Source organism: Alligator mississippiensis, chromosome 2 (assembly GCF_030867095.1).
Source record: "Alligator mississippiensis isolate rAllMis1 chromosome 2, rAllMis1, whole genome shotgun sequence".
Taxonomy (NCBI): domain Eukaryota; kingdom Metazoa; phylum Chordata; order Crocodylia; family Alligatoridae; genus Alligator; species Alligator mississippiensis.
This window is the reverse complement of record NC_081825.1, coordinates 114,120,260-114,146,288: the sequence shown is the minus strand read 5'-3', so window position 1 is coordinate 114,146,288 and position 26,029 is coordinate 114,120,260. Positions and strand designations below refer to the sequence as shown.

The 26,029-nt window shown below is 39.9% G+C and overlaps 1 protein-coding gene across 7 annotated transcripts in view; it reads left to right on the top strand.

Moving 5' to 3' along the window:
• The window catches only part of LARP1B (La ribonucleoprotein 1B), a 66,296-nt gene extending 45,710 nt beyond the window's left edge, over window positions 1-20,586 (top strand). For 5 of the 7 annotated variants that reach the window (XM_006274001.4, XM_059722068.1, XM_059722071.1 and 2 more), the window contains 9 exons: window positions 434-808; window positions 4,170-4,293; window positions 9,436-9,644; window positions 10,100-10,206; window positions 12,771-12,931; window positions 15,161-15,305; window positions 16,931-17,040; window positions 17,173-17,300; window positions 18,503-20,586. In XM_006274001.4, the coding sequence (XP_006274063.1) occupies window positions 434-808; window positions 4,170-4,293; window positions 9,436-9,644; window positions 10,100-10,206; window positions 12,771-12,931; window positions 15,161-15,305; window positions 16,931-17,040; window positions 17,173-17,300; window positions 18,503-18,748 (1,605 nt within the window). In that variant the 3' untranslated portion in view covers window positions 18,749-20,586. Of the gene's footprint in view, window positions 1-433; window positions 809-1,665; window positions 1,732-4,169; window positions 4,294-9,435; window positions 9,645-10,099; window positions 10,207-12,770; window positions 12,932-15,160; window positions 15,306-16,930; window positions 17,041-17,172; window positions 17,301-18,502 lie in introns of those variants that run through there. The other 2 variants (XM_019494433.2, XM_019494437.2) reach the window with 2 other exon arrangements.
• The last annotated feature ends 5,443 nt before the right edge of the window (window positions 20,587-26,029 follow it).

Here is a 26,029-nt window from a genome sequence, read left to right as displayed (position 1 = left end):
TATTTAATATAAAAACTACTTGAAATTTAGAAACTTAAATGTGACTCTCTTTTTATTTTAAAAATATTTAAAAAGGCCGAACTGCTGCTCATTTTGGAAATGGGCCTAATAGCCCAAATTGATGCAGTGGAAGATGAATGGGTACTCGCTGAGAAATATTTTGCCCTGTGGTGTGAGAGAATTTAGTCTTAAAAGATAGTGTCAGGATTTTCTATTACCTTTAGCGCTGTGGCTTTCCCTTTTTTTAATAAGCTTAAGAATCTTTGAAAGTAGATGGAGGTTAGGTAACTAAGTTATTCATGCTTGGAAAGTGTCACTCATGATTTCACTATTCTCTTTGTTTAGTTAAACTTCTCATTTAAAAGAAGTATTGAAGTAGTAAGGTATATTTGTTTCTCAATGGAAAGGTCAAACACTTTCTTTCCTCATGCAGGAATCTGCACCTCCACTTGATCAAACAACAAATCAGCAAAAGCAGCCCCCACCTCGAGAGGAACAAGAGCAAGAAGAGCTTGACTTTTTATTTGATGAAGAGATGGAACAAATAGAAGGTCGCAAAAATAAGTTTACAGATTGGTCAGACAGCAATTCGGATTATGAAATTGATGACCAGGATGTAAACAAGATTTTGATTGTAACACAGACACCACCTTACATGAGAAAACATCCTGGTGGAGATCGTACTGGTAATCATGTGTCTCGTGCAAAAATTACATCAGAACTTGCTAAAGTCATTAATGACGGTTTATACTATTATGAACAGGATTTGTGGATGGAGCAAGGTGAGATCAATTCAGCAGCTATGAAGGTAATTTTTTTAGTTACGTTTTAAAAAGTTAAAAAACCTAAAATGAATATTGATCACCTAGCATGTGTCAACTATCCAGGTTGTAGCTGTATCAGTCTAGAGGCAAAAGGAATCAAAAGAGGTGATCAATGTTGTTCACCTGCCATTTACGCTATTAAAGTAATTGGGGGCGAGGGGTAAGAATTGACAGTGTATGTCAGGGTTGCCAATTGTTTGTAAATTTACAGACGGTCTGTTAAAAAAAAAAAAGCGGATGGGGTGGGAAGAAGGGTTATCCATATAAAAAATCCAAAAACCCCAACAAAACAAAACAGCTAGGAAAACATGGGCTTGATTGAAGATCTGTCATCAGAATGAGGCTGGATGCAAGAAGTGTGGAGGGACAGACAGAGCAGGGCAACACTACCTTGCGTCTGAGCAGGAGCACAGCACCCTGCAGGGAGCTCTAATGGCCTTGTAACACATGGGAGACCCCGAGGCCCCCTTCCCCACCTAGCAATGTGTTGCGGCTTCATTTGCCTGTTTTGCCTGTAATGGCTGCTTGTCTTAAATGTAGGCACAGTTGCATAGCCCCACACAGTCTAAGGCACCAGACAGGAAGGAGAGGGGTGTCTGGGAAGGAGCTATGGAGTTAGGAGGGAGAAATTACTACAGTATAACTTCATGAATCTGGATATCAAAAATTTGGAATTCTGAAAAATCGGGCACATCAGGGAGTAGCGGCAGCCGGTCCTGGAGCTGTAGGTTCAGCTTTGGTTATGCTCTGCTATGGTGACTGTAATCCTGCTTTGCATACTTTCCTTAATATGCAAATTGGGAGGTTTGAGGGTTACTTGTGCCTCTATTTCTGTTTGTAGGCCTAGGTCTTGTTGTTTGGGATTCTCTTCTGGCTGTGTAGGTGGGATTGCTCCTAGAGAACAGCTCTGGGTGAGTCTCCTTTCACCATGGACTGGTAGCTCCCCTGAGCTGGTTTGCTAGTGACTGAGAGCATAAAATGTTTGGATTTGCTTAAAGTTTAATAATTAAGGTTTTCTCTAAGGTTCTATTTATTCCTCCCCCTCCAGTAAATCCTGTTTCAGTAGAGTGTTGATTATATGTGGGGAAATGTGTTCACTTTGGAACACCCAGTTAAAATTCCCAGGTTTCTGGGTGGGGGCCCAAGCCAGATATAGTTATTATTAAACCCCTACATTTGAACTCAGCCCTTGCTATTGCCATCCAGGGCTTGGGAGAATGGTTACATTTACGTTATGCATAATGGATGTCAGTAAAACATTTGCACACTCTCAGTAAAGAGAAGAAAATTCTTGGGTTGGTGACCCCAGTGTACATAAAGGTGTTGCAATTTTTTTAATGTTAACTTGTGATTATGACATAAGTACTTAAAAGTGGAACTGCATATCATCTGTCAGGCTTCCTATTATAGATACAGAATAGCAGAGGTTGCTAGATAAATTCAGGATAAAAATATCCTTTCAACCACAAACTGACCTAAACCAGTGAAGCAATATTTGGTTTCAACTTTGTTTTATATGAATTGCTTGGGTAATGTTTAAGTTCTTTCTAAAGTAGGCGATTAGATTTTTTTTCAAGTGCTTTCTTGTGCTGTACAGAGCTTGCCTACAGTTTTGTTATTTTGTGGGGAAGATGAGTAGAATTATCTTCTCTCCAAAAAAGGAGTTAGTTATAAAAGTGAAGATTTTGCTTGAAAATAGTTGCATTGTGAATGTTTTATGTTTCTTTAAATATAAATAGCTTGTGAGTATAAAAGATTGAACAGGTAAAATTCCAGTTTTAATATCCACAACTTCATTTTTTGCTTAGAGACAGCTTTAACTGTTGATGCATACAGGTCTGTGGAACTGAAAGTAGCCTGTTAATGCTCAGTCTGGGTTCCATATTTTGGAATATATCTAAAATGACCCATGTCTCTATTGTAAGCATTTCAAGGGTTATTTCAAATTGTGGGGTTTTTTAATATGGAAGGGGGAGAGAAAAGGAAATGGATAAATGGAGAGAAAAGAGGAGAAAGCTGTTAGAAATTGTGCGCAGAGAAGGGGGTTTCCTTCTCTAGCAACACAAGAAGCACAGCCTGCACTTTCAGGTGCCCACAACTTCCCCCATAGTAACTAAGCATGATAGACAAGCTTAACGGCAGACCTGTGCCTTATTTAGTAAATTGTTTAAAATTGTATTGTGATTGGAGTTTACAACCGCAGGTTAAAAAAAAGTTATGCAATACTAGTAATTTTCCGCTAAAGTTTTGCGCATGCGAAAAATCTCATGTAACCAGAAAATATAAATACATGTATAAAAGTGCAACTGGGGCCCCTCTGCCTTTCTAAGGTCGGGGAACCTTCAGCCGAATAAACTGAAAAGACCACACCCTCGTCTCCTGCTTATTTGAGTCTCAACTGGGAAACGAGCCCCGTTGGAGTCAGGAGTATTTGCAGGTGTTCCCTTACCAGGTTGAGAGCTTAAGTGAATAATTTCTCCAACACATAGTTTGTGAAATATGTTTCACATAGCTTTGAAAGTGTCTTCTGAGACAACTAGGGGATAGCAAGAAAAAAGTGGGGTACAGAGCAGTGGGTGGATTATTAGAAAGGAGTTGGGTCTGTAGACAGAACGACAGTAAACTGGAATTGAACAATTGAAAGAATACAAGAACGATAAATGTTTTCTTCCAATCTGTCCTTTAATTAATTATTCTTATTTCCATGGCTAGGACTTCAGAAAGTCCTGAGGTCCATCCCGTGCCACACGCCGCCGCCTCCGCCCCATCATTTGTTAACCTGAGGTGCCTTAAAGGAGGGTTGCTTTAACACCGGTCCTCTGAAAAAAAAAAAAAACCCAAACAAACCAGGCCTTTTTAAAGGCATCTTACCTACTTCAAGAATGTGGACCATTTCTTGAAAATCTTTGCTTTATTTTTGTATTAAAAAAGAAAGTGGTCATTTTTCTCTCCTTATTCCAACACTGACAAAACTCTTTCGAGCGTACCTTACCGCAGAGGAAAGGAAAGGCATCTTTGCAGCTTAGGCCTCTTGAATAATTTTGGGCAAGTCACTTAATCTGTCTGTTCCCCAGGTATAGATTTAATTGCTTTTCTAGTTGTTATGAATTACACTATTTTACACACTTCATTGCTTGTGTTGGCTCTTGTATATAGGACTCCTTGCATCCCTCTTTCCTCCTGAAAAGCAATGAGAAAAACTTGTAATTGCATAGGCTCAATTCTGAGTGAATTCTAGTTCATGTTTTGTGTTGGTATACTTCTGTGCTTATGAATTTGTATCATTTCTGAGGCTAACATAACAGACAACGGTACTACATATATATTTTTTTTCTTTAAACTCAGCAAGAGGTTGAAAACTTTAAGAAGCTTAATCTCATTAGTAAAGAAGAGTTTGACAATCTTGCACCTGAACCAATCATTGATCCAAACCAGGAAGTTCCTCCAGGGCCTCCAAGATCACAGCACGGTATATATGTATTCTTTCTTTATGATTTCAGGCAAGTGCATATGCTGAAGAACATATTTGCTCTCTAGTGGGAATTGTTGATATTCTGGATAGTTCGTTGCATCAGAAAGAGCAGACACAAACTGACGAGTCTATTTCGAAGTATGTAGATCAGTCTTGATAACCATGAGCAAAGTTCAGGTGTTTCATTGTTACTGCATACCACAAGAAGGTCTTTGGTATGACATGAAAAGTATAACGTGAACAAGATAGTAGTTCATGAAACAAGGCATTTATTTTCTAGGGACCAAAGATCTTAAGCAAAACAGTTTAGAATCCAAAGACTTTTCATCTGAAATCTGTATCACATGCAGGCAATACAGCACTTAAATTTTTCCTGGTATTGCTTATACCAGGGTTGGGCAATTATTTGGGCTAGAGGGCCACTTAAGAAGTTTTGGTGAGCTGTTGAGGGCAGGGAGGGAGGACACCAATTGATCCTATCTGGCCTACCAGCCACTTTTGGGAGCCTGAGGAGGGAGGGCTACGCCATGCGCCACACCACTCCACTCTGCCACAGTCAGGGTCAGGCTGGGCTGTTCAGTGCAGACTCCTCTGCCCTATCCCAGCTTCCTGTTGGCACTGCCAGTCCTGGCACTGCAGCTGCTGACAGCGGGGCTTGCACGGGATGAGGTGCAATGTAATGTGCCAAGTAGCTGTCCCATCTGCTCGCTGGGATGAGCTGCTTCTGCGAGCCGAGCCCCTACATGGCTGCTACAGACTAATGGCACCACAGCAGCTTATTGTGACAGGTGGATGGGAGGGATAGCTATTTGGCAAACTGCATTGCACCATGTCATGTGTGGGCTTGACTGCTGGCAGCTGCGGTGCCAGGACTGCATGGTTGTAGTGTCAACAGGAAGCCGGGCGGGGGGGCGGGCATGAAGGAGTCTGTATGCTGCGTGGCCCAACCTGGCACCAGCTGTGGCACAGTGTAGCATCGTGGGGTACAGCCCTCCCTCCTAGGCTCCCAGTGGTGGCAGGATAGGATCAGATGGCGGGGCTGAATATGGCCCATGGGCTGTATTTTGCCCACCCATGGCATATACAGTATATTAAATAGGGTGCGTCTTGTGTAGTAAATACTTATGTTCACAATATCCAGTTTAAAGCAGTTTGTTAATTTTTAGTTAATTAACACGTTCCTTAAAGGAGTCCTATAGTGTTAACAAAATGTCCTTTGTTCTACTAATTTTTCCATGAAATTGATACAGAAACTTTTATAAAATGTAAAAATCAGAGAAATAGGTGTGTTGGGTCTAGTAATAAATATTTCAACATATACACTTAGATTTTTGGTATGTATTTATCCACTTTGAACAGATGATCAGCCTAACTTTTAGTGTTTTTCTGACTTAGGGGGATGGGTTTAGTTATTTTTGGTTCTGTTTCCGTGTAGGTGTTGGACAAGATCTTGTCCCACAGCTCTGTTTCTCTTAATCTTTGATTTCTGTGTAAGGGCTCCTTTACACGTGCAGGTAAAGACATGATGGGATCTAACGCGCAATGCTCACAGTCGTGCCTCCTGCCATGTCACATGTGCATGCCAGGAAGTGTGATTGTGGGACCACATTAGTTCTCATCACGCCTTATTGCGAGTGCAGGGGGATCCTGACCTTGAGCTCCCCCTGCTCCAGCAAGAAGCAAGCTTCAGTAGTTGGAGGCCTAAGAGAGATCTGAAAGGACTCCCTCTACATATTGCAGTTTGTTAGCAAATAAAAACCTAGAATTTCGGACTAGCCCAGGGATTGACACGATGCCTCGTTCGATGAGCGGCAGAAAGGTTTTATTTACTCCAAGTGAGCCCAAACCAAATCAGAGTCCAGTAATTATCTGTAAGGTGATGATTTCTCACCAAACAGGTGATGAAGAGGCGGTCTGTTTCTCTTCAAGTTCTTGAGTAAGTTGGGCACATCAGCAGCTGGTGTCAGAGATTTCTCACTCTTGAAGCATGCACGCTGTTTGCTGTTTTACTGCCTTTTTATACCCTTAGTTTAGCATCTTCAAAGCATTCTTGTAGTTGTGTAAATTAACAGAGTCCCAAGCAGTAATTGGCAGGAAAAACCTGCTTATTACTGGTTATCAGAAATTTCTACTTTGAATGAGTTACCTTCTTCAGTGACAAGAGCTTATCCAGTTTAGAACATATTAAGAAACTGATTAACAACCAGGAAAAAAATGCATGTCCTTGGACTAAATCAGGAGGAGATATCTATCGCACATGGAGAATATCTCTTCCTACATATAAACACAGGTTACTCGCAAAAGAAATATTTACCACACCAATTAATCAAGGATAGACATTTCACATGGTTACACACCAGACAACTATGGGCCTGCCTGAAGTCATCCTCAATATAGCAAGATAAGCTGGAAGAGAGGCTTCATTTTTCCTTCTCAGATGGCTTAGCCATGAACTCGCATCCTCTTGCATTATGCAGTTAGCATCAGTATTCTGTATTTTATCTTCTGTGAGTAGACCCAAGCTTAGCATGAATTTGAGTCATCAAGTTACTGTGCAATTAACTAGGACCAGCTACCTGTACAAAGTACCTATCATGCTATAAAAAGGTCCAACCAGCTATAAAGCTAGACCTCAAAAATATGTACTAACTTTATAGCACCATATGCAGCTGAGTCTGGGAGTTCCACAGTTGAGAGGATTCTCAGCCCCAGCATCTGCAGACTCTGGGTCTTGGCAGCCGTGGGACACTGCTGCAGTCTCCCACTGGGATCTCCCAGTCCCGGGGGTGCATGGAATACCCTCCATAGCTGGGAGATTGTAGCAGCTGTGGTCTGCCAGCTGTGGGGGTGCCCCATGCACCCTTTGGGCTGAAAAATCACAGCAGCACCCTGTGACTGCCAGGACCCCAAGTCCATAGCTGCTGGGGTTGTGAGTCTTGTCAGGTGGTGGAGGTCCCTGCCACAGAGGCAGATGCTGTCACACATGCAAATTGAAGCCGGATAGCAACCAGCTATGAAGTTAGAACACGTTTTCGATGTCTGGCTTTATACCTGGTTAGACCTTTTTATGGCTTGATAGATACTTTGAGCTGGTCTCAATTGTGCAATTAATCAGTTAATTGCATAGTAACTGTAACATGTAGAGGGGGCCTAAGAGAGGTCTGTAGGTACCCTAGCTGCCTCTGGACAAAGTTAGACTTAGAAACTTATGAAAATATTTCTCAAATTGACTTCAGTACCAGACCGCTGCTTTCAAGAGCCTTGACATTGCATTGACTGTTGATTGAATAGGTTATGCAATTTAAAGTAAATCAGGCTTTTAGGCTGTATTAGTACTCTCTGGGCCTGACCCTGCAGCCAGTTCCCCACCCATCTGACTGTTGAATTGTTGAGCCTATAGTCCCTTTTACCTTGAGAGCTTCATCGGACACCAAGTCAAAGGCCTTCCTAAAGTCCAAGTAAATGATGTCGACCTCATCTCCCTTATCCAGGTAATGAGTAACCTGGTCACAGAAGGAAATGAGGTTACTTACCCAACCCACAACAAAACTCTGCTGGTTGTCATTCAGAATTTTGTCTTCTACTAGCTTACCACGTATGGACTCCTTGAGAAATTGTTCAAGGGTTTTTCCTGGAATTGAGGTCAGGCTGATTGGCCTGTAGTTTCCTGGGTCTGTTCTGTGTCATATTTGTAGTCGACAGGCTATCACTCTTAGCCTGGTGGAATACAGATGCGAAGTACTCATTTAGGAATTCAGTTTCTCCTTGGTTTCGGTGATCAGATGTCCAGATACATTGGTTCCACGTTTCCACTGGTTTTCTTCCTGTTATCTATGTACCTGTAGAACGACTTCTTATTGTCCTTGATTTTGGTTACTAATCTGAATTTGGTCACTGTCTTTCCTTTTCTAATCTTCCCCCAACAGGTATGGCAGTGAGTGGAAGTGAGGTTGTTGCCTTGTTAATCCAGAAAATAAATGAGAGGCAAGAATTCTGGTGGGCAATATCTTATTGGACCAACTTCATAGTTGGGATTATCACAGATGAGCTTTTCGGTATCACAGTACCCTTCCTCAGGTCTCACCTGGGATAGACATAGATGAGCTCTCAGATATCTCAACGATGCAATAGGTTCAATAAAAGATATATAGCCTTTAGGCATTTTTAACAATTTTACTTTTATTTAGAACAATGGTTTTCAACCTTTTTAGGCTTGAGGCATCCCTCCTTAGACTCAAGACACCCTTTGAAAAATGACAGCTCTTGGCTTTCACTCATTTTTTGACTATGGAAAAATAATAGAGCAATTCTTCTGTTGCAACAAGTCAAAAACCTTTTGACACTATAGATCCTTATTTGAAATCTCTGGGTTTATCTTGTGAATCATGCATGCTTAGCAGTGCTAATATTGAGTGGCACCCTAAAGAATCCTTTGACACCCTGGTTGAGAATCACTGATTTAGAACTATGATCATGTTGCCATCTAGTGGTTGCAATTTAAACAATACCGGACCGGTTTCTCAATACGTACATGCCTAAAAATGCAGATTGGCGCCTACTGGGGCTCTTAGAAGAACTTTTACCTATTAGATACCTCTTTGAAATAAATATTGTTCAATCCAATAAAAGGAAAACTATATGTATACATATTCTTTCAGCATGTTACATAAGCAGTAATGGACGGGGGGTGGAATAATTGGCAATGTTTTTGTTTGGTTAGCTGAACTATTTTGAATAAAGTGGAGGTAGTTGTGTGGACAAAAGTTTACAGTGATTAAGGTGCAAGAGATTTTCAAGGAGGTGTTATTTTGGCAAAGGGATGTTATTTGTGCTGTAAAATTTGGGAGTTTTACACTTTTCCACGCCTCACTTTTCAACCACGAAATGCATGTCTTGATGAACAGGAGATTCTTATAAATGAAAGTGGATAAATTAAATTCATTTGGAGTAAGATACCAAGAACTATAGGCTTCATAAGTAAATCTCCCTCTTCTCATTTGTTAATATAATATTTTTTTTTTAGGAAAAATGTGCCTGATCCTTAGTAGTTATTTTGCAAAATAGAAATAAGTTTTAAAGATCTCCCTTGTTTCCGTTCAAGGTGCATCTTAATAATTTTGGTATTTTTTCTGTTTACAGATTTAACAGATGAACTGTCTTGTAAACTGTTTGTTGTAGAAGTACCTCCAACAGCAATGGCTCGTTCACTGCCAACAGCGGTCCCAGAATCTCCAAGAGTTCATCCTGCCAGAACACCCAAAACGCCTCGGACCCCACGGCTCCAAGATCCCAACAAAACACCAAGATTCTATCCTGTGGTTAAAGAAGCAAAATCCATTGATGTAAAGGTCAAGAGAAAAAATTTGTGTATAAAGCTGTGTCCTGAATAACCATGTCCTAATACAATGCAACAGCATTGTTTAGTTAATTTAACTATTTTATTTACAAGAAATAATGGCTTAACTACTACGTATAAAAATTGTCTTACAGATGTTTTCTTTTGTCCAAAAAATTGCATCCTTGAGGTTGGTAAATGTTGTTAAAAATCCATAATGGAAAGTAATATATCTAAAGATAATGAATTTGTTAGTTAAGACCAGGTTCTTGGCTTCTGAAGCTATTGCTCCATGATTTCCTAGGACGTTTAATATGCTACATAAAATATACAGAATTTTATGAACTTTGGTGGTTGAAGGTAACAGTGATCCTGAAAGTATTTTGTGAACTTTTAGTTTCAGTAAAATGAATGTATTCATATCAAGGAAATATATGTAGTAGCATTTCATTTATTTATTTTTTTTAGACTCTGAGGAAGAGGAAAACACGACATAGTACAAACCCTCCATTAGAAAGCCATGTTGGTTGGGTAATGGATTCCAGAGACCACAGGACAAGGACATCCTCTGTGAGGTAATAAATCTTGTCACGGAATGATTTGCTGCGATACCTTTCAGTACATAGTCAGCAGAAAAATTATGGTGAAAAGTGTAAGCATTTGTAAATATATTTTCTACTGAAGAGACAGAAGAGTAGAGGACAGCAGGAAAATGGGAAGAAAAGGGAAAGGGGCTATAATAGAAAAAGTGAAAATAAATGAACTCAGAATAGCAAGGAGGAAAGAGAAAAGAGAATACAACACATTGTCAAATGATAGAAGTAAACTAATTTTCCTGGGGTATACAATTGTTTAAATACCAACTTAAATATAAATATAAGTGTTTGGGAGTATTTTTTGGTACTGCTAAACAAAAGGAAAATGTATTTTTGAGTAGGGAACTGAGCAGTCCACAGTTCATGAGAAATAAGTCATTAATTGAGTGAAATTTACATGGTTCCAGAGGCTTTGATATGAACTTCTAGGTGCAGTTTTATTTTGTCTGAGGACCACCTTTCTGGAAAGCAGTAAAAATTGTGATTTAATAATCGCATATAATTTCTGACTTGTAGTGTCTAGAAATACTGACTACAATGCAGTGTGTGGCTTTTTTTCTAACAACAGGACTCAGCCTGTCTCCCAGAGTCTTAAGCCTTGTTCTTGGTGGTTCAAAAACTGCAAACAAATGTTACTTTTATATCTAGATATCTATATCTGTCTAAATAGATATCTGACCCTATGCAAAGTATCCAGGTAGACACAGTGGGTCAAACTTGTCTCACTACCTAGCAAAAGATGTTTTTCTTTCCAGTGACAATTGATAAAACTTTCAATCAAAGGAACCAAGTTTACAGTAGTTCAACCTAAATGTTACGCATCCTGCATCAGAGAGATTGTATCAGCTGCAAGTTATAATGAAGCTAAATAAGTATTAAAATGAACGTTGCATGGTATAGTTTCATCTACTTCATTAAATTCAATTATTTTGATGTAGAGGTGCACCGATACATTGGTCCGATATCAGATCGGTACCAATATAAAGAAAATTTGCTGTACCGATATCGGCCCAATGGGGCCAATAATTTGGCCGATAAATGCTCATGCTGCACACAGCACAGGAAGGATGCTGCATCCACCCCAAATTTCGCTGCAGCTCAGCTCCCAGTGCTGTCCTGGAACTTCCTGATGCGTGGGTGGAAGCAGGGTGTGGAGGCAGGGCTGTGGCTGGCAGTGGTGGTGCTGGGAGCAGGACGGCAGTGAAATTTGGGGTGCATGCAGCATCCTCCCAGCACCGCTGGTGCCTGCTCCGAGCCCAGTCCTCACTGAGAAGAGCCCTGCACAGCCCCAGCTGCGGCCTGCCCCATGCAGATCTGGGGAGCACATGCCCTCCTGGGGTGCAAGTAGTGGTGAGAGCTGCCTCTTCCTCCCCCCCCCCCCCAAAAAAAAAAAAGCTGTGGCTCCAGCCCTCTCCCTGCCTCACCTGAGCAGCACCTGCCCCTGCCCCCCTCCCTCACCCCTGCCACACCCCTTCCCTCCCCCCTCCCCTTCCACCACACCAGACTTACCATCTGGAGGTAGCTATATTGGAAATCAGATCGGTATTGGCTGATATACATCCTTAAATATCAGGTATCGGCCCCAAAAATCTCTATCAGTGCACTTCTGATTTTATGTAGGGCTTATTGTGGGTTTTAAGAGGTAAATTAGATGAGTATAACAACATCCTTTGTGTGTTACATTGAGTAATCTGTATAATACCAGTTGTGGTATATGCTGCGCTCATCTCGTATGCCAGATGAGTAGTGCAGGGCCAGTCTGTGGGCTGGACTTCAAGTGTGAAGCATCATGTCACCTGAATTCCAGCAGGGCTAGAATTTGGTGGCTGCTCCCTTCGTTTTTGGCCCTGTGGGCCAGATGACATGGCTCCACAATCTGAATCTGGCTTGTTGGACTCTCCATGGGTCCAGAAATCTGGCAGCAGGATGAACAGGGGCTGCGTTAATTGCTGTGGCTCTACAAGCCTTTGCAATTAATATGGCTGCTGCTCACCACGCTGCCAAATTGCTGGACCCATGGGGAGTCCTGCAGGCTGGATGACGTGGCTCTGCTGGTGGCGTCTTAATGGCAGGTTATCTTGATTCCCCCATGAAAGAGTCCAGTCTGGTTCAGTTTAATTTTCTGATTTACAAGTTCTTTTCCTAATCTGTTTTCAGCAAAATTGTGATAAAGCTCTTTTTAGCATTCTGTATTTGAGCCCAGTGTTTGGATTATATGGTCCAAACTAATTTACTAGTACAAAACAAGAAAAATTTCCTCTTGGGAGGTGACCTCATGACATATGGTTTAGGGTAAGATCTTTGTATTGTCAGCATTCTAGATTTCTTTCTATGTACTTGATCTCTCAGAGTCCAGCAAAGACTTCTTTTTTTATTATTAGCGCAAGTAGGAAAAGGATGCTTGGGGGTAATAGTGGTACTCCCATAAGCTGCTTCAATAACTCAGGGTAATTAAAGCAAGATAACTGAATGCCTCCTTAATGTGGAGTTTGAACAAATGTAACCTTTTATTAGACATCAAACACTTGGTTTTATTTCCACAGCAGTTCAAATGCTTCACCCTCAGAAGGTGCCCCCCTTGCAGGAAGTTATGGGTGTACTCCTCACTCGCTTCCCAAATTTCAGCATCCTTCTCATGAACTTTTAAAGGAAAATGGCTTTACACAACAAATCTACCACAAATACCGTCGAAGGTGCCTAATGGGTAAGACGCTAGGTATATCCATAAAGTTTTAGTTGACAGAAATCAGTTGTTATATAACACTACAGGGTTTTTTTCTACTTTTTTTTTCTTTTGCACAATCTCCTGAAAAAAGCAGATTGCCATAATTATATGCTACCTACTGTAACCTTACCCTGAAATGTATGTCATTTTTTATCTTGGATACATTTTGGGACTATTTGCTTTTCATGTATCTTGGATAAACCCTGAGAAAGAAATGGAATTCTTCAGTGATTCTCAACCAGGGGTGCCTTGTGATCCTTTCAAGGATGCTGTATATTGCTAATTAGGGCCGTGCAAAACACCATTGTTTTGTTTCGATGTCCGCTTCACCATTTTGAAGGGACAAGAGTTTTGTCGAAACTGTTTCGCTGTTTCGACGTTTTGCCCATAGGCTATAAAGGGGAATCATGAAAATGCCTAAAATGTTGTCATTTCATGCCTGATTTGGATGATAATTGCAGGGATGGTAGCCCCTTCTTAGGGCATGAAGCCTGCCAAGTTTCAAGGAGATAGGTGCAGAGATTTCTGGGAAACTGCACCTCAAACTGTTCAAAGCAAAACTGGTGACACTTGGCAGCAGCAACAGATTCCTCTCATCTGGCATGCAGATCCAGGGGCCTGCACCCCCAAGAGGGCTGCAGGGCGGTGCTGGATTCCTCCCATGGGTGCGGGCCCTCAGATCTGCGCTAGAGGGCAGAAGGCTGCTGCTGCCACCTGGGACCGGCACTGGCCACAGCCCATGCCCAGTGCCGGGGAAGACTGATGCTGCCGCTGGCCCCAGGCAGCAGCAGCAGCAGCCTCCTGTCATCCAGTGTGCAGATCTGGGGGCCCACACCCCCAGGAGGAGCCCGGCAGCACTGGGAGGGCAGGTTGAGCTCTGTGGGGCTGGCGGAGCCCGTTTTGAGTGCAGCCCGGAGGTGGGGAGAGCCAGGGGTGTGCTCTGCCTCCTGCCGCCAGGCTGAGCTCCATGGGGCTGCAGAGCTGCTCAGACTACGGTCCTGGCTGTCCCCTGCCTGCTGCTTTGAAACTTGAAACTTTTGAAACTTTCAAAACATTTAGAGTGCTCTCATTTAGTTTTGAAGCTGTTTTGAAGCTTTTTGTTTCGTTTTGATTCCGCTGTTTCGAGCTAGAAATGTGTCAAAACAGCTTCGAAACGAAACACTTGGCGAAATTTCACACAGCCTTATTGGCAATCAGTATTATCACTGCTAGGTGTGCAAGCAAGATTCACAAGGTAAACACAGAGTTTTCAAAAGGAATCCATAGTGTCAAAAACATACTGCCCTGTTGTGGTCTGAGTTCTTTGCAAAAGAAGAATTGCTCCTTTATTTTTCTGTAGCCAATTAAAAACAAAAACCTAAGAGCTATAATTTTTCCCAAGGCATGTACAAAGATTGAGAACCACTGGGATAATTAATGCGTATTTGTTGATTTCCTTTTTAAATTAATTGACAAGATTCAGGAAAATCGCCATCTATGCCTCTTATGTACTCTGCATTATTTTGTTCCATTTGTGTAAGTGGAAGAAACTTGGTGAGATTTTTAGCTTTTGAGTCTGGGTTTTTAAGGGCTCTGGCAGACATTACATTTCTAGCTTTCTTTAAACATTACATTTATGGTGCTCAGCTGAATGCAAGGATAGCAGCCAGGGTTGGGGGGACAGTTCCTTCCCGTCATCTCCTCTGCTAGATCCTTGGGTTCCAGAACTGGTGCTGCCCCCTTTCGAGTCACCAGAGGCAGCCCGTGACCTTTAAGGATCCAGGTGCTGGGAACCTGGCATTGGGGACTTGGGTCCCTTATGCTAGGCTCCCTGCACCAGTTGTTGCATGAGTGGGACCTTAGGAATTCCTATTTCAAATCCCAAAAATGGTGTGTCCTTCTGTTTGCATATGGCCCTGTAAATTAATGTGGATTTTGGGATGAGGCATAAAATTCCTCAGATCCCAATACCTGATAATATTAATGTCTGCCAGGGGCCCCAGTTACTATTTTTGAACAGCATTGATCTTGTTTTAAGTAGGCACCTCAGAGGATGTATTTAACTGATTTTTTTTAGGTGAATTAAGAAAATTGGAATTGACTCAGAATAATTTGAAATACTTTTTTTTAAAGTTTAAATTCACACTGAGCTTTTACTGTGCATTACATAAATACTGAATTAAAATGTTTAGTTGTTTTGTCACTGACTTTATATTCTTTTTCCTTTAGAAAGGAAACGTTTGGGAATTGGCCAGTCCCAAGAAATGAACACACTTTTTCGTTTCTGGTCCTTTTTTCTCAGAGATCACTTTAACAAGAAGATGTATGAGGAATTCAGACAGCTTGCTCTAGATGATGCAAAAGAGCACTACAGGTAGTACATTTGTTCCATAAGTTAGGATTAATTTTGGTTTCTACCTTCCATTTAAAATGTCCAATCCATGTGTGTAACTGAAAGAACCTGACATTTTTTGTAATGGTATCAGTTGATGCTTTCAAAATATTGGTCTATGTACTTCACTTTAACACCAGGTGCTATTTTAATGTACCCAACAAGAATGGAGAGAAAATGTGGTTAGTCAGATAGGAGCTGGTGATTGTTGCCACATACAACATTAGGCATACAGTATTCTTGGATCTCTAATTATAGTTCATCTTAAACTCTATTATATTAATTTTTGCCAATGTTAATTTAACCCCGTATTTATTTGTGGCAATAAGACGTTACTTCTGCAAGTCAGAATATTCTTCCCTCAATTAAAATTAGGGGAAATGTTTCTTGTTCTGCAACTTGACCACAAATTGCCACTCCCTTTTTTTTTAATATCTCCTGTTTTAGAAAAATGGTCTTTCAGAATTAAAATGTTGATCATCATCTCTTTATTTCCATGATCAAATCAGGAAGCATTGATATGTTTAAGTCCTGACATACTGTGACTGAATGGACATTTTGTCAGGAATGCATAGTACAATTCAGTGGAAGGAATGCAAATGTGGCTCTAATATACTTTTGTATTCATATTTCTGATCTGTCTGTAGTGATTGTCACTAGTTAGGAGACTGCCCCAGCCATGTCCTTTTACCTGGTTAGTAGTATGTTACTATACCTGTTTCAAAGCATATGGTGTGACTTGATCTGAAAAAGATCGAAGGTTTCTTCATTAAATTGTATGCAGATTCACAAACTCCTGCAGTGTCTTACAAGCTGCAAACCCATAAACGAGTGAAATTATTTAGGTACGTACCTCTGAAGTGAATATGGTTTTGAGCCAAAGATATTTTGCAAAGGGGCATTCATCCCACAGCATTTTTGCTGGATGGAGCTCTATTAATGGACCAGACCTCATTTTTCTAGGTAGTGTACATAGGATGGGTATCAAGGGGCTTTGCTGTAACAGATGCATGTTCAAGATCCTTGGGAGGTGGGGGCGTGGGAAGTCTCCCAGCAGTCAAGGACTACAGAGAAGCTGAAGGCTTTGCTTAGCTTTTACAGATTCCCTCTTACGTTTTCAAAAGCAAGTGACTGACTTGCTAAGAGCGTGGATTATTCCACAAAGTGGTTGTCTCAAACGTGGAGAAGAATCTTTAAAGGATGATGTCAACTCTTGGCATCTTATATATTCCCCATATTCCTTTACTTCAAAGTTAAAACAATCAATCCTGAATTATATAAGGAAAACAACAATCTTCTGCGTCTTCCTTTTTATGTATGCACAGTTGTGGAGACTGAGATGACATCTCAGGACCCACTGTGAACAAAGTTCTTTTCAAAAGAACATTCTTTTTAGCTCTTGAATATTTGTATCATCTAGGAAAAACTTAAAATAAGTTAATGAAAAGTGTTGGGAAAGAAATGATCAGATGGATGCCAACTAATTAAACTATAGTATTTTAGTTTTTCTTAATGTGTAAGAAGGACAGAACATGTTGTGAATCCTTTGAGAAATATAATGTGCATTTTAACATAGATTTCTTGAAATCATTGTTCTCTGTTCACAGGTATGGATTAGAGTGTTTGTTCAGATTTTACAGCTATGGTCTGGAAAAAAAATTCAGGCAAGAGATTTTCAAGGATTTTCAAGAAGAAACAAAAAAGGACTATGAATCTGGTAATTCCCAGTTCGTATGAGGTGTTTAAGATATGGAAAATAGTGTCAAATTTACCCACTTAAGTACTTAGCTAGTTTTTCTTTTAAAACTTTGTAAAACTAGCAACAATTCTCTTTTTTTTTTGTTGTCAGGTCAGCTGTATGGCCTAGAAAAGTTTTGGGCTTATCTAAAATACTCTCAATATAAGACTCCACCCATTGACCCCAAATTGCAAGAATACCTCAGTAACTTTAAGAGATTGGAGGACTTCAGAGTTGATGTAAGTTTTACATTTTGCTTAGGAGATTACTCTATATAAGTGTATTATTTCTAAAGGATTCAATTATTAAGCTGCTTTGGCACCATGCTTCAGGTTTTGTGGATATAAGATTTTGAGAGTCCTAAAATCAACAGACAGTTAACAAATGTGTTTTAAAATTCAAATGTTTTTGGGGTTTTTTTAAATATTGCTTTACCAAGTTTCTAGCAGGGTGCTAAAGCCTGGAAGCCATAATGTGAAAGAAAACAATAATGAAAGATTAATCAATTTTCCTTTCTCGGTTGAATAAATATTAATAATAATAAATACATTTGTTAAACAGTGAAAGTTTTCTAATTTAGGTTTCTAACAAACATGGATGACAACTTTTTAAACTACCTGTGTAACTTTGATTTTAGTGAAGATAATTCCTAAACCCGTAAAAATAGGAATTCAGTAAATAATGAATGTCCAGTGAATTTCACTGACAGCCTTTGCGCACTTCCTGACTTTTATTTTCTGCTTATTAAAGTGTGAAATAGGTTGAATATGAAGTTAAACTATACCATTTTATGTAGATGTTAGTTGCCATAAATGACTAGGCATTTAAAGCCTTGTTTTGGGAAGCCACTTAGGCTAAGTACAAACATTCAGTCACCCCTTGCAGGCTGGAACTCTGCCAGCCTGCAAGGGAAAAGCCAGTTTCCCATGCTTTTCTTTTTTTTCAAGGAGAATCCATTTTTAAAGGTTTGTTCATGACCCTTTCATATATTGTTGTGACCCACTTTTGGGTTGCAAACCACAGGTTGAGAAATGCTGATCTAGTTCAGCTCCCTGCTCAAAGCAAGACCATCCCCAACTAGATCATTCCAGCCAGGGCTTTGTTGAGCCGGGTCTTAAAAATCTCCAAAGATGGAGAGTCCACCACCTCTCTAGGTGACCCATTCCAGTGCTTTACCAGTGAGAGTTTTTCCTAATAACCAACCTACACTTTCCTTGCTACAACTTGAAACCATTGCTCCTTGCTCTGTCATCTGTCACTACTGAGAACAATCTAGCTCCATCCTCTTTGAAACCACACTTCAGTAGTTAAAGACTGCTATCAAATCGTCCCCCCCAGTCTTCTCTTCTGCAGACTAAATAAGCCCAGCTCCCTCAGCTTCTCATCAGAAGTCATGTGCCCCAGTCCCCTAACAGTAATAATTTTGTCTACTCATTTTCAGCCTCCTATCAGTGAAGAATCTGGAAGAAAAAGACCTCCTAATGTAATTGGTGAGGAGACTGGTCATTCTAGACACCAGTCTAATTCCTCTACTAAGACACTGCTTGCTGCTAGACCTTCAGCTGCCAATCAATCTCAGGTCCCAGGAAACTTTTCCAGTAGGAATACTCTACAGGAGTCTAGTGACAACATAGGCCACAACAGTGCTGCCACAAAATCAGTAGATGGTGACATGCCTGAGAAATAGACATAAGATGTGCTTGTGCCCTTGAGATCATCCTTTACATCAGTGTTTAAGTATAGCATCTTCAGGGGAGCTGTTACAATGCACGATTAAAAACAAAAGTATAGGAAGACAAAGGATTGCATTTTTCTCTTTCACAAGATTAAGTTTGAAATACTTTCCCTAAGTGAGTAGTTCTTTGTTTTGGGATCATCAAAGATCCAGATGAAATGTCTCTTTGGTTTCAGTATTGCTTTCCTCAAGCTGTTGTTTACAAAACCTGCATTTCTGTACTATATGCAAAAAAAAATGTCTGGGGATGCCTTACATTTCAGCTCATACTTCTTAAAGAAGGTGTGGTATATCCAAGTTACTTACTGAGCTTTCTTCACCCAAATTTTCCCCTTGTTGGTTAATATTTTTACTTATCAAAGCCAAAAGATTACATATATGTATATTTTTAAAATATAGAGAAAGAATCTAAGTTGGTAGGTTCACTCTTAAATATTTAACTCTAAAAAGGAAATATTTTATATGTATGCATAAAGCACACTCAGGATGTGCAACTGTATGGAAGTGTGAGCACTTGTGGAGTCTGTTTCATTATTTTGCTTTCTACTTAACCTTCATAGTTAGTGTTGTGAGTAGGCATGGAGTTTTCTGAGTGGACATCATCAACTGGTTTAGTTTTAGGGAAGTTTTTATTCAAAGGTAAAATACAGGGAAGAGAGGGTATGTTAATTTACGTATGGTCCCAAATTAACTACATATAGTTGCTGGTTGTGCAGGCTGATACAATTGCAAATAACTTTCAAGTTGTTTTCACTTTCAGAGAGGTTCTTGTTTTGTTTTACTTTTCATTTAAGTTTGCTTTATTTTATACTTGTAAAGTGCTGTTCAAGAGAGTTATAACAGATTTTTTAAGACTTTATTTTCATTTCAACTAATATAATATTTTAGTTCTGAGGGAAATTTAAAGCACTCATAAATTTATATTTTGCTCTATTTTAGAATCTGTTTGAATGAAGTTGTAGTTTTAAATTCTGCTAGTTAATAAAAAATGGAATTTCAAAAACAGGTCTAAAATATAATTTCATAAAATGTAAATGTTTAAATGCTAAGCATTAGTTACTATTGATGGGAGGTAGGAAAATTATTAGTTGTATCACCTGTACTTTCCTTATTTCTTTCATTTATTTTGATCCAGAAGATTTAGTATTCCTGCGGAAATGAATCCTCTTTCCTAATGTAGGGGGGAAGATGGGGATTATTTCATTTTTGCTATACTAGTTAACTGCAGAAAATCCTTCGGTTAACTGTAAAGTTAACTTTCTAGAAGTTATGTCTGATGCCTTAAATGTTGGGAATATCCTAACTGGTTCAACATCCCTACATTGAGTTTTAAACTTGTAATGGATGTCAGAGGTTTATGTAACTCAAATCTGTTTAAAAAATCCACTCATTGCCTTGTGAATCTCAATAGAACAATTATGAATATGTACACATTTGTAAATGAGCATATAGCAGTGGCCTTCCCAGTAGTTAGTTTCCATACAAAACTGAGCTGTTTAGAAGTGTCTTAATTTAAAAGGAAAATAGGTATTAACATTAATTGTTACCTACAAACATTTTAAATAGCATATTTTCAACATGCTGAAGTCATACATCTCAATCCTGTTTAATCTATGCCTCCTATCCATAAAAATGATGCAAATGTAAATTGGGATTGAAACTGTATATACAAGTAATAGAATTTTTGCTTTCACTTTTTCATTGAATGATATGTGTGCATATTTAGCTTTTAGCGTGTGTAATTTGTGGTATATCTTTGCAAATTTTATAAAAATACCAAAAAGCTCCAATTGTGTTGTGGTTTTTGTGTTAAAAGATCTTTTCTCTGTGTCTCCTTAAAGTAACCTTTTCCAGATCACAGTTCACAACTCGGGCTTCAGATGTGGTTGTGAACTTTTTTTTACATACATGGATGAAAATAGGTACTACGGAATCCTGTTCTTTCTGAAGTTACAAGTTTGATTTGTGAAAACAGAGGCTGAGCGTATCCAGGCTTTCGGCAGTTTTGACTGAGTCATTTTCGTGAGAAGTAAACTAAAGTTTTTTATGCTGCGAGAGGACAAGTCTAGCGTCATGTGGATTCCACTTTTGGTAAATGCTCCATACATGCAAGATCTGAGGTTTTTTTGAATAGTGGTATTCATGCTTCATAGTAAGTAATGTAAAGAGAAGAATCGCAATAACTGCCTTTAAATTACTTCTTGCTCCCTGTGACACTTAGATGGAACTTCTGCATGGGCTGTACACACTGGTTGCATCTACACTTGCAGTTTATTACGCAGTAGATTCATTTACTGCACAGTAAAGCATCATTGTCTACACGTGCATGGCAATTGGGACGGTGTAGACTAATTTACAGCACCACTGGATAATCCCATCAGACACAGGTACTATTTGAAAGTGGATAGTATCTGACTGCACTTAAACACAAATGTAGGCAGTGATGTTGGGATTAGTTTACTCTGGCTTAAATTGTTCCAGAGTTTATTTAGTTGCATTCATTACAGACGTGGACGTGCCCACTGTGTGCTTGTTTTCTCTGGTTAGTAGGTTATAGTGGTATGGTCGATTCTTAGCATAGTTACACTATTAAAAGAGTATAAAAGAAAAGTTGTTCAGATCCAGGTAGTGACAGATGCTACTCCCTTCCTTCTGTCATGGCTTTGTGTGGTTGAGATAACCAGGATTTATGTTTTGCTTCTTCTGTACTGGGTAGCTGTTCTGGATGGACACTTGGGGCATGTCCAGACAACCGCAGAGGTGCGGTATGTGGTGCCACAGACCTGTCTGCGGCTCCACACACTGAACATGTAGGCATTTCCCAAGCTGCTACTTTGCAGCACAGGGGGGCTTTTTGACCCTGGGAGATCCTGGAGTAAAAAAAAATCCACACCAAGAAAAAAGTGGGGCAGCGCACATTGCGGCAGCGTGTGCTACCCAAAACCCTGACCAGCCAGAGCCACACTTTGGCTGCCGCCAAGGCTTCCTGCTCCTGCTGTGGCTATAGCTCCTGGAGGCCCCCAGGACCCCAGGTAAGGCTCCTGGGGCCAGCACAACTGCTGGCCCCAGCCTCTCCTATTCCCCCCTCCCCCCCGGGGTCCAGAACACACATGGCACAGGTATTCGCCAAGGACAAGTAGCAGCAGCACAAGGTGTGCTGCTGCTTCTCATCCTCAGGGAGAAACCCGTTCCTGCTTGTCTGGATGCACCCTTGAGGTGCCCTCTTCTGCCTTAGTCAAGTGTTATACTTAGTGCTAAGAGAGGAAACAGAAACAAGGAAATTGCTTCTTAAACTCTTCCTTTTGGAGAAATCCATGAGGACATGACAATTACCAGACTTTCTCTGTGTGCTCTGGTCAACTGTGGATCCATTCCTTACTCATTTGACTTCAAGGAATTCTTCCTCGGCCATGAGGCCTGAGCTAAATTTGAGTCCCGTTGCTGTCATCAAACTTTCTGAAATGGTGCCACAGTTATGCCTTGAACGTTATTAAAACAAACATTCTCCCCACCTCCCTTTTTTCTTTCCTCCTTCCATTTTATCTCTCTCGCTGATACTGTGTGTAAACATGAGCCAGACAGTTTGTCAGCAATCAGTACTGCCCCTGGATAGTGTAATGAAATCAGACAAAACATTTGGCACTGATGTTGCTGTTATCTTCACTATTTTTTGCTGTGCCATCTACTGGTAAAACTCAGTGTTGCTAAGTAAATTATCCAGTTCTACTAATTTTGTCTCAAATAAGCACATTTCTATCTCAAACAACCTACAGAAGGAGCTTACCCTGCTTCTCCAAATAGTCTTTTTTCCTACACAGCTGCCTTTTGTAATTTTTTTTAACTTTTTTAAGATGCAATACAAAAATCAGAAAAACATACCAACTTGTACACTATAAACTATGTCACAAACAATAAGCAATGAAAGGAAAAAGAACAAAAGGAGGGACAGAAGAAAAGCATACAATGAGCAACAATCTAGAGTCCTCCCAAAATTTTTCACTAAACATGAAGGAATTAATCCTGTTAACCTTGACTCTCCATAGATGCTAGCTGTGCCATCTCCAACTGTACCACATTTTAGCCTTTGGAGATATCGCTACACTGAAAAGTAGGACATAATCCTACATGTTACTAATGAGGCCTGCTATAGGTATGCAATTTTATAAGGATTCAATCTTAATTCCTTGAGGATAGACCCAAGAACATACATATTTGTCAAAGGTATCAAGTGTTATGTTCAAAACCATGTTAACTTCAGTTATAATTTCTTTCCAAAAGTAATTAAAGGGCATGATCAAAATGTGACCAAGGGTCGCCTGCTATGCATCACATCTCCAACATGTATCTATTGGCAGCATATTTAATTTTTTAAGCTAGGAGGAAGCCTTGTGCAGATGAAAACATCTTTGATTAAGTCTAAGATCAATTGTTAATGTTCAAATGTTGTGAATTGCTGATTTACATTAAGATCGTCATCTGGGCTGCTTTCAAACAAAAACGCCCCTGCAGTGCCTTAAATTTTGCGCCCAGCACATGGCCAGACGAAGCAGCATGTTAGTTGGACCTGGCTCACCCAACATCTGCATAGATTGGGTGCTTTAGTGGGGCTTTTCTGGTACTTTATCTAATAGCTGATTGAATCCTCTTTGTAGAAAAGTACCGAGAAGCTTCACCGAAGCAACCAATCTATACAGACACTGCAGAGCCAGATCAAAGTAACCTGCTGCCCCTTTTGGTAAAGTGTGTTTTTTGGGGGGTTTTGGTTTGCATTTTTTTTTAACATCTGCAAGCAGGCTGGAAACCTAGGTTTCCATTCCATTTAAGTCTTAATTAGTGACTGTCTCTTCTATTTGGATGGTAAAGCTAGCACTTCTGGCCTGTTGGTGTCAACGGCAAGAGTAACATGATAGAACTGTAATTTAGCTGTCCTACAGCTGATTAGACCTTATCTATACACAGTAGCAGTAATTTAACTAAACTAGTGCAATCCTATTTGTGTACATGTAATGGGTGCTTAAGGTTAATTATGTATAACTCTATTACATACTCCTTTATCTTGCCAGATTTTAGTTTCTTCCATAAATTTTCTGGCTTGAGCCAGATCACTTAGAATAATCAACAGAGGTTTGGTTATTTTCAACTGCATGTTGTTCGTCTTTGTCTCAAGTAGTAGAGTGTAGAATCTGTTCTGACAGTATTACATTTTAGGAGACTCATAGCAGGAGTCAGTGCTTTCACTTGTAGAAGGTGGGGACCTACAGTCTGTCATCACAGGTGTAAATAAATAGCCTCTCTCCAAGATTCATTCAGCCTGTATCCTACAGGCTATGGCTACTGCAGTGTTTTAAGTTCTTTAATGGGCTAAGTATCTGACTTTCAATAATTGCACATGTAAAGTCATTCTTTTTTACATGCTATGGGACATTTAACTTGTGCAATCACTTAAGTTGTTAGGATAGAGTTAGGTTGCAGCTATCTTTTCAGCTCAGTTACACAGCTTTACTCAGTTGTCCATGTGAGAATACAAATAATGCAACCTGTCAAGAAGAGGAGAGAGAGGGAAGTCTGTACTACTCATGCTGATTGGTGGTTAAATGTACCATAGCCACTTGAAAGTTGGCATCTTACAGGCAGAAACATATCGAGATAATTAGGCTAAAACTGGAGGTGAAATTTTACTTTCTTCTCTCATTGAGAGAATGAATGTGGATAGCCATTAGCAGAAGCCCAGGAGAGTCTATCTTGAAGGTTGTTGATTGGCTTGACATGCATTTGAACCTCAAATATATAGGACCAATTGGAGGCTTTTCTTTTTTCCTCCTGCACTCAACACATTTCTCTCTACAGTTCTAGATCCACTATCCTTCACTATATCTGCTACACTTCGAGCTTCAGTGTCTTGTCTTACCTGTGCTCTAACATTTGTTTAACATCTCTCCCACTTAGAGAGTTGGTGCAATAAAAAAAATGATGCAAACAATACTTGTTTCATATATATTCTGGATGGTCACTGCTCCAGCAACACTCCAACCTTACTGAAAAATGTTTTAACTTTTATATCTTAAAAAAAAAAAAAATAGGACTTAGTCTTCCATTCTTTGCGAAGGGGGAAAAGAGCTGAAGCCTAGTCAACTTATGTCAGCTGGCGTCTTGATGCATTTTCAGGAAATTATCATAAATTTATAATCTGAAATAAATTCATAATTATTATCATAATCTGAAATCCTATAAACATATTTAGTAGAGAGTTTTGGTTGCAATTCGTAGTATTAAGTGTTTAGGATGTAATGATCAAAGCTTTTGGAGAGGTGATAGAAGAAAGGGTAGAACAATGGCTGCAGCCGTTGTCCTAGAACTATAAAATAATTATTTTAATTATGGGGAAAATAGTAGCAAAGAAAAGGCTGCTGAAAACTGTTTTTTATTTTAGTCAAGTTCTTATAAATCCTAGTATCTGAATACCTTGAAGTATGCGCTAATTGTTACTGTACCTGCCAAATGTGTTTCCATCCTCTCTTGGGAAGAATGTGGTATAAGAAGGGTTTTTTGTGTTTTGTTTTCTGTTTTGCTTGGCTGGGAAGGGAGGGAGGGAGGCAAGAGGGTTGTTTTTTTCTTTTCGTAACACATTAGTATGTGTTGGGGAAAAAGCAAAGAAATTTGCACTATAGTGCTGAGATTGATGTTGGGCCTTAGTCCCTGGGAGCATTTGTTAGGCAGTTTTAGGTCAGCACTGAGAGCTGTCTTCATTGTAGCATCCCTTATGCCTGAGGAGCATAGTTGGACTACAGTGATCATCCCAGCCCTTGAAGTGATGTAGCCCCAAATTATGTAGTACTTTGTAAGGACCAAGAATTTGAACTTGATTTAGAATTTTATGGGAGGCGGTGTAGAATGGAGGGCTGCTTTCTCCCTCCACTGGCTTTTGTTATGAAGCTGATGCTGCCCTCCAGCCTTCTACTAAGAAGTGTCCTAGGTGCTTGTGGGCTTCCTGCCCAGATGCATTGCACTATGTTACTATACAAGGCAAGATGAAAAAGACCTGACTAAGAGAAGCTAGTTGGTTTATTCACAGCTGATTCCATGTGAAAACGTACCCTCAACAAGAAATGGCAGAGAATATTTAGAATCTATGGATTTATTTGACCAGTTGTGGGTGTGTACTTTCAATCAAGGGCAGACAGGGTTCTTTGGGTGAATCTGATCTTTTATTAGACCAACTTAAATAGTTGGGAA